The 7884-nt window shown below is 27.4% G+C and overlaps 2 protein-coding genes across 6 annotated transcripts; one reads left to right on the forward strand and one right to left on the reverse strand.

Annotated features, from left to right (window-relative positions):
• Nucleotides 1-2886, forward strand: Pig-u (phosphatidylinositol glycan anchor biosynthesis class U). 2 transcript variants are annotated; one of them, XM_076305627.1, is made up of 6 exons: nucleotides 1-699; nucleotides 916-1118; nucleotides 1197-1288; nucleotides 1384-1475; nucleotides 1648-1911; nucleotides 2002-2886. In XM_076305627.1, the coding sequence occupies exons 1-6, from the start codon at nucleotides 570-572 to the stop codon at nucleotides 2253-2255; spliced, it is 1035 nt and encodes a 344-aa protein (XP_076161742.1). In that variant the 5' UTR covers nucleotides 1-569; the 3' UTR covers nucleotides 2256-2886. The 2 variants fall into 2 exon arrangements, with proteins under 2 accessions (XP_076161742.1, XP_076161741.1); XM_076305626.1 differs by having other exon boundaries at nucleotides 7-699; nucleotides 1197-1911; nucleotides 2002-2876.
• Sobp (Sine oculis-binding protein) lies at nucleotides 2797-7884 on the reverse strand. 4 transcript variants are annotated; one of them, XM_076305618.1, is made up of 5 exons: nucleotides 7549-7884; nucleotides 6001-6198; nucleotides 4872-5232; nucleotides 4552-4760; nucleotides 2797-4326 (listed from the first exon to the last, which is right to left on the reverse strand). In XM_076305618.1, exons 2-5 carry the CDS (start codon nucleotides 6145-6147, stop codon nucleotides 3007-3009), a joined length of 2037 nt encoding a protein of 678 aa, XP_076161733.1. In that variant the 5' UTR covers nucleotides 6148-6198; nucleotides 7549-7884; the 3' UTR covers nucleotides 2797-3006. The 4 variants fall into 4 exon arrangements, with proteins under 4 accessions (XP_076161733.1, XP_076161734.1, XP_076161732.1 ...); XM_076305619.1 differs by having other exon boundaries at nucleotides 6001-6251; XM_076305617.1 differs by having other exon boundaries at nucleotides 6001-6400.

The raw sequence follows: 7884 nt of genomic DNA on the forward strand, positions 1-7884 counted from the left end.
CTGCAAAACCACTGATATTTTATGAGGTCGGTATTTCAGATTGTGTGACAAATCCAGCACAGAGCATGACCTCTTGCAGACAAAAGCAAGGGTAAATACTGTACCAAAGGAATTTACGTTGCAGCAAAAAATTATGAGTAGGGATTAACTACAGTAGTGGACCGATAGTAGTGGGGTGAAAGATAGGAAGGGTAGGTACGGATCACTCCTTTGTGGATATTTTCATAATACCACTGGTTTATACGTTACAGCATAGACGAGGTATCATTGACTGATATGTAAAATGATAAAACTATTTCAATGAAAGTATAAGAAACCTGTTTCCATTCGCACACTGTGCTTTAAAGTTTTGACAATGGAGGGCGTGATTATTTGATTTCGGTTTAATAACATCAAAACAGTCGGCTAATGCTATTAAAAATTGTATTTTAAAAAATTTTAAAGATTTAAAATTACTAACAAACGAAACAGCTATATAATATGTCCGATTAAATACCGGCTACATTCCTTAAATGGGTTGTGTTTATGTGCATACAATAAATATATGAATGATTTGTAATTTATAAAACATGTCGAAACAATGGTTATCAAACTTCATATTAGCTGGTACTATTAGACTTCTATTAATGAACTCTGGATACCAAAAGGTTATTAGCGATCGTGTAGAAGTCTCTACTGCGTTAAATTCTTGGAAAAGAGGTTAGGATAGGTGTTAATTTATTATTTATATTATTTATATATATAGAAGCCACAAATTATAAGAATTTATTGTAATCAATAGTATTTTAAAATTATGACAAATGACAATATTTATGTACGTACATTTATAAAATAAGTAATGGTCATCATAATAATAATTAATAGTGAACTTATTAGAAAATATTAAATATTACTGTGCTGTTTATTTATTTTTAGTAACTGAGGGTGTACATTTATATAATTTTGGCATTGATCCTTATACGGGAGATTTATTTCACGAAACTCCTATTGGTTTATATATTTTTAATCTTCTACAACAATATTTATCTTGTTGGACTTTATTCTTCTTATTTACTGCCACTGATTTATTGACTGCTTTACTTCTCGCATTTACAGCAAAACAATATGCAACAGAACTGGTTAGTTTATTTAATAATAATGCTATTATTGTTATATAATCTAATTAAATTATATTGTTCAAATAATATTAATTACAGGCATTTAAAAAAGAAGAAAAGTCACATGATGAAAATGTAGAAAGTGAAAATGTAGAAAGTGAAAATGATTCTGCAATATCAACTTCGATGATGTATGTCTCAGCAGGATATTTATTTAATCCATATATAATACTAAACTGTGTTGGACATACAACAACAGTATTTACAAATTTATTGCATTCCATAGCATTGATTTCAATGACAAGATGTTCTATATTCTGGAGCTGTTTATCAATTTCATTATTGACATTGCAAGGACTTTATCCTATTTCACTTATGGTACCAACAGTCATTTACATTGCTCGTTCTAAGTGTATAAAACAAAGAAGGAATATTATCATTTTTATCATCACAATATTTGCAAGCATGTTAACAGCTCTATTTTGCATTTCCTATTATATCATGGGAAGTTGGTCATTCATTTGGAGTACAGTTGGTTTTATTTTAACAGTTCCTGATCTACGTCCAAACATAGGACTATATTGGTACTTTTTTACAGAATTATTTGAGCATTTTAGATGGCTCTTTATTGCTTCTTTTCAAATAAATGTTAGTTTATTGTATATAGTACCATTAGCATTGAGATTACGACATGATCCAATGCTATTAGCATTTTCTTATTTGGCAATTGCTGCTATATTTAAGTCTTATCCATGCATAGGAGACGTTGGATTTTACATGTCTCTTTTGCCACTTTGGAAACATTTGTTTCAATGTAAGTTTTTACCAAAAACTATATTAATTATTTCTCACTGTATTTTTATAAAATTCAATGATTTTTTTAAAATTTTTGCATTCTTTTTAGATACTCACCAAAGGTTCATCGTAGGCTGTTTCATGTTATTTTGCACAGTTTTTGCACCTACTGTTTGGTACCAATGGATTTATTCCAGATCAGCAAATGCAAACTTCTACTTTGGGGTAACATTGGCATTTGCTATAGCACAAATTTTTCTATTAACTGATATTCTTTTTGCAAGTGTAAAACATGAATTTGCGATACGTCATGGTATTAATAAGGATGTTAGTGGAAGTAAGGCAAAACTACTTTTAGAATAAAGTTGTATCTTACAAAGTTTAGTATTAAAACCTTTTATTAAAGTTCTAAAATTAGTCTGTTCTTAAATATCTAAAATTTGTTCTTAAATATTCCAAAATTATTTGCTTTGTGAAGGATTGGTTTTTCCTAATTATAAATCATTATCTTTTATTAAGAAATACTAATCTACATAATTTTATAAGGTGTTTAGTTAACAGAGTTAAAACAAGGTAGAATGGAATTAAGAAGAAAGTGAAACTTTCGATTCACTTACTGTTATATTTAAATATTTTTAAACACCTAATATCAATTAATAATTTACTACGTCTGCGTTTTATAAGTGATAATTGGCAGAATTCTTAAGTGTACGATTTTAAGTGATAGTCATTGTATGTGTCATTAAATTCATAGAATGATCGTTAAAAGCATTAGACTTACAACACTAAAAGGACAAAATAATCACCTTTACTTAATGGTATTTTTATTATTTAAATAAAATATTACTTATTAAAATGGAATTTATTTTATATTTTTTATTTAAATTTACAATAGTAGAATTTGGTAAAAATTATAAACAGGTGGGATGTTAAATACAAAATGTAATTTTATTACATTAAAACAATAAAATTACTGTGATCCATTATACATTCAGTTGCATCAATCATAAAAAATATAGTTTATATTTCTAAATTATTGATTACAAGCGAAAAGAAATGTTCACTTATAATTTATATATTTTATTAAAAAATATTTATTTAAAAATTGTCTTTTTTAAGCTGCTATGAATTTATTCCTTTTTTTCAATCTGATCTCTTCATGTTCACAATTAATAGTTTCATTTGAACGTTTCCTTTTCCTTGGAGATTTTATATTATGTTTTAATGAATGTAGATTACCACTATTCTCGTTCTTAATTCTAGAAGGTGATAATGAAAAACATAGTTTTGCTGAAGCTGCATGCTGTGGACTGTCTGTCATTGATACATTTGTATTTATACACATCTGTGATTCACGAGATATAGAACATTTATTGTTTATTGAATCACTACATTTTAAATTTTTACATTTTTTATCTTTAGTATTTACTGAAACTTTTTGTTCACCAGCTATTAACTTATTAAGAATTGGAGTTGGTATAGGAATAGGAATAGGAATAGGTATAGGTACAGGTATAGGATATGGTACAAGAACTGTGACAGGAGGTAAAAGAGTTGTAGGTGATGAATTGTTGGAAGATTCAGCTTGACTAGATTGTACAGGAGATGCCATTCGTGAAGATGCATTAGTTTGTTTTCTACACCTTACTTGATTACATTCGTCTACAAAAGATTTAACTGCAAATGGAGTTTTGCATTCCACTGTGGATGCAGTTGATTTTGTAAACCAAGTTGATGATCTTAATACATTTTCTGATGAATCATGTTCTTTGTTTCCTTGCAATTTCCTTATATCTTTTACATGTATATTCTGTTCCAAAAATATATTATTATGATGTTGATGATCGTGTGAATTACACTTTATGACATCCATTGTTCTGTGATCCTTTTTAAAATCTTTACAGTTCAAAACAGTTTTTTTTGAACAATTTATTTTGCAATGACTTTGATCATTTGTGAAGTGACAAAATTTGTTTTCTTCGTTTGCTAGTATTGTTTCTTCATTATCTTCATTGACATTACTTTTATTAAGTTCTGTATGGAAATTCTTTTTTTTTTCATTACGATTATTAGCTTTGGTACATATTCGAATGCAAAATGAATCTCTTTTTCTTATTGCTTTTCGATTAGATTCTACTGATTTCTCAATTTCATTATGGTCTTTTTCTTTTTCTCTATCATGAGAAGGTAATAGTAAATTAGACGTCACATGTTCATCTACTACAAACGTATCCTCTGTAGGACTATTTAGTGGTGACTGACAACTGCGGAACCAAAGTTCTGGTGTTATTAAATTACCCTTTTCTGTATCATGACAAGAAACATTGTTTAAACCATGAAGCATTAAATGAGTTTGTGTTTCATGGCAAAAAATATTCATTTTATACTGATTTAAACATTTATCACTGCAAAATTGAAGTTGGCTTTCACCATTCTGAAACAACACATTACAATTATTTGGTACACCAATTTATTATTGTATAATGAAATTAGCATTATATGCATATGTAATATAAGTGTAATGAAAAAATTACAAATTCTTTTATCCAAGATTGGGTAATTTTGAAAATAATTTTCTTGAAGTATCTACTACTTTATTTTATTTGGACCTCTTCCTTATTTCATATAAAATTTGTAAATCGTTTTTCTATTTACGTACCTGAAAATCAACATAACTAACTGGATTTCTTATGTGTCTACACCAATCACATATTTTTGCTCGTTTAAAAATTGCTCTTCTACCAGCTGCAAAACAAGTTTCGCTACAAAAGTGTCCCAAAGTATTCATCATGTTATAAGAAAGAGAATTAGGTCTTCCTGATTTACATGTTTGAGTGACTTGACCACACCAAGAACAAGAGATATTATCTACAATACATGTAAAAACATGAAAAGATAAATTTTAGTAAGTTCTTTAGAATTAAATTAAGGAGGAAATTCTTATCTTATATACATAATAATAATTTTCTTTTAGCTTACCTGAACAAATTGAATTTGATTCATTTGTATGAAGAAATTTAGATGTAGAATTAAGTGATATTTTTTTCAGTGATAATGGAGGTGATATTAATTGTTTATTTATAGTAGTTAAATTATTTGTAGAATATGGCAGTGGTAAACTTGATATGTCAAAAGATGAATTAGCTATATTTAGAGATATTGGAGACCTTGTTGTTTGCTTGTTTGAAATAAAATTTTGATCCATTTTAAACATTCGATTATTTCTGGTATTAGGTGTGGATGTAAAATGGTCCAAGTTTAAACTTCTTGTACAACCACTATCCACTTTGTCATACCCATACCACCCTAATAGTTCACTCATTGTAGTCGCTGCATATTCCTGCAATAACGTATAATATAATATTATTTTACCAGAATTTATCAGCATTCAATAAATGACCTATTCCTTTTTTCTGTATATAAATGACTTAAAGGTATATTTTTTTTTAGACCTATAATAATATTAAATCAACTGCAATTTATTTTAGTTCAATATTGTATTATTAATAATGTTCGTTTTTTGTTAGAAGTAAAATACATGTTTTTAACTTAGTTTTTATTGTAACTTATAGAATAAATAGTTAAACATAAAAATATTAATACGAAATAAAAAAAAATTGATAAATGGTTAATTTTGTAAAATATATATAGGTTTGACTTCCTATTTGAATCACGCGCTGAAGTTCAGTTCCGAATCTTATTGTATCACTCTCGTTTATAATTTAAAAATCCTTATAAACTTTAAAATCACTCCAGTTAGAATACTTAAACTCCAAAATTATTACAAAATTTGATCTCCGTATTTTTTATATATATAAATTTGTGTATATATATTTGTATATAGTATAAAATAGAGTGTTTGGGGGTGGGAGATACAATCAGGCAGGTTGTGTCTGTTATATATATATTTTATTTGAAAGGAGAAGTTATATTTCAATATTTTTTGTAATTTTTATTGCCCTCTATATTTAAAAGTTTTATATAATGTGCAATGGGTTAAATCTACTCCATTAATAAACCATATTAATAAATGATATAGTAAACTATAATAGCTAACGTTTGATATAGTAAACCAAAATAATATTACGAGAAAAAAAATATATTTTACCTGAATTTCATCAGTTGTTTCTTCCTCTTTAATTTTAATTGGTGTAAATGAACGATTTTCTTCATTATTTTCTGGCGACGACGAATGTATGTTTCTCTTATTTTCCTCAATTTTTTTTAAAAACGAGTTGGTCGACTTATTGTCCATTACGGTATATCACGCACAAATTTTAAATTAATAATAATATTTCTTCGAGTCCTTAGTAAAATTTCAAGAAAATTGGTATAAATGTTATAGTTCACTATGAAACACTACACACACAAATTTTAAACTTATGATTCTTAAATACTTAGTAAAAATTTAAGAAAACTGATAATAAATGTGAAATTAATATTAGTTTTATTGTTCAGTACGAAATAACATGTGAATTTCACATTACTATTATTTCGTTTAGTCGTTACTGAAATTGAAATCTATATTAATTAAATTGCCGTAATCAGAATATTATTTATGGTTTTCGGTTTTACATAGTATTTATTGCCGATTAAATTAAAATTTTAACGAAACATCCCCAACAATTTAAGAATTTAATCGATCATTTAATTCTTTATGACTGATGTGAAGTATTAGACCACTTTAATTAAACATGAATCAAAAGTTGTAATTCCATAATTCATTCTGAAAATGTTCACTCTTTCATTGAGATGTCTTGAATGTTCAATTTTATTGAATTTTTAAGTTAAATTCTACATTAACTTGAGGGTATGAAAATTAATTTTTGTAATTGTAGTTAAACAAATACATACTTCGAATATTTATCATTAATTACTTAAGAGTGAATACGTTCGATTGAGGAAAAAAGAAATTTCTTTAAACGCGAAAAAAAATGTGCATCTCATATTTATATACCCTTGTGAAACTTTACTCATTTTAATATTAATGAAATTTATTTATTTATAATTAATATTATTCTACTTTGTCATAACAGTAGCTTCCTTTACTTTATCACAATATTTTCTTTCAACTTGTTATTATACATTGTTAGCTGTTCCACTGTCACGATGAATTTGTTTACGGAAGACGTAATTTATAGAGATATCAAATTATCATAACTATACAAATTTGTTTCGTTAATCATTTGACGAAGCAATATGAAAAATATGTATAGAATGCGATTAGAATATAAAAATTTATAACTGAAAATTTTGAACATATTTATCGCTTTAAAATAGATATAAATATTCGAATAGGTAATATCGAAGCATCAAGTTGTGCCTAATCAAATTTCACAGATATTTTTAGGCCAGTAAGGTAACACAACTTGCGTGAAAATAGATCACATAAATAACTCTGTCTAGTGTCTTCTCCTTCTCACTGACTTAACAGAAATTTTCTTCTTCTCGGAAATTTAATTTCACTTGATCTGTACAAATACTATCCGATGATTGCAAATGTAACATTAGATTTGATATATTATCCATTTATGGAAATGATATATTCAATGAATGTTGAACGTTTAAACAGCTCATTTTTCGTCCGTACAACTCACGTCACTTAAACAAAATAAAAATCACACTGAAAATCGTAAATGATCCATTAGAAACTCACTTTTAGTTTACAGATCACGTGGGTACGATTTCGAAATATTTACTATTCTTCTAAAATAGAACACGCGATGTCAAACGATCTTTTGAATCATCGAGTTTCGATTTCGATATATGGAATAAAAAACGTTATGAGCAAGGAGAGAAAAGAGTCTGCTTTTTGCGCGCGCATTTCCTTTAATATTTTTGATTCTTTCTAACAGCAGCTTTTTGAAGGTTTTAAGACGGAATACCGAGAAAGACTGATGGTAGGTACGCGTGCGTAAAAATACCCGGGATTACTTCGCTTCAAACCGTCCGCGTTCGTCTAAAAACGGCGCTGATAAAAACTGACATGTTA

The sequence above is a fragment of the Ptiloglossa arizonensis genome, chromosome 2, assembly GCF_051014685.1.
Source record: "Ptiloglossa arizonensis isolate GNS036 chromosome 2, iyPtiAriz1_principal, whole genome shotgun sequence".
Classification (NCBI taxonomy): Eukaryota; Metazoa; Arthropoda; class Insecta; order Hymenoptera; family Colletidae; genus Ptiloglossa; species Ptiloglossa arizonensis.

Excerpts from the sequence above, each read along its gene's own strand:
- Sobp (XM_076305618.1), bottom strand. The coding sequence starts at position 6,147 with ATGGACAATAAGTCGACCAACTCGTTTTTAAAAAAAATTGAGGAAAAT. Across the intron at positions 5,233-6,000 it reads AAACAACTGATGAAATTCAG|GAATATGCAGCGACTACAAT; the intron begins GTAAAATATATT and ends ACGTTATTGCAG. Across the intron at positions 4,761-4,871 it reads ATCAAATTCAATTTGTTCAG|ATAATATCTCTTGTTCTTGG; the intron begins GTAAGCTAAAAG and ends CATGTATTGTAG.
- Pig-u (XM_076305626.1), top strand. The coding sequence starts at position 570 with ATGTCGAAACAATGGTTATCAAACTTCATATTAGCTGGTACTATTAGA. Across the intron at positions 700-915 it reads GTTAAATTCTTGGAAAAGAG|TAACTGAGGGTGTACATTTA; the intron begins GTTAGGATAGGT and ends ATTTATTTTTAG. Across the intron at positions 1,912-2,001 it reads TTGGAAACATTTGTTTCAAT|ATACTCACCAAAGGTTCATC; the intron begins GTAAGTTTTTAC and ends CATTCTTTTTAG.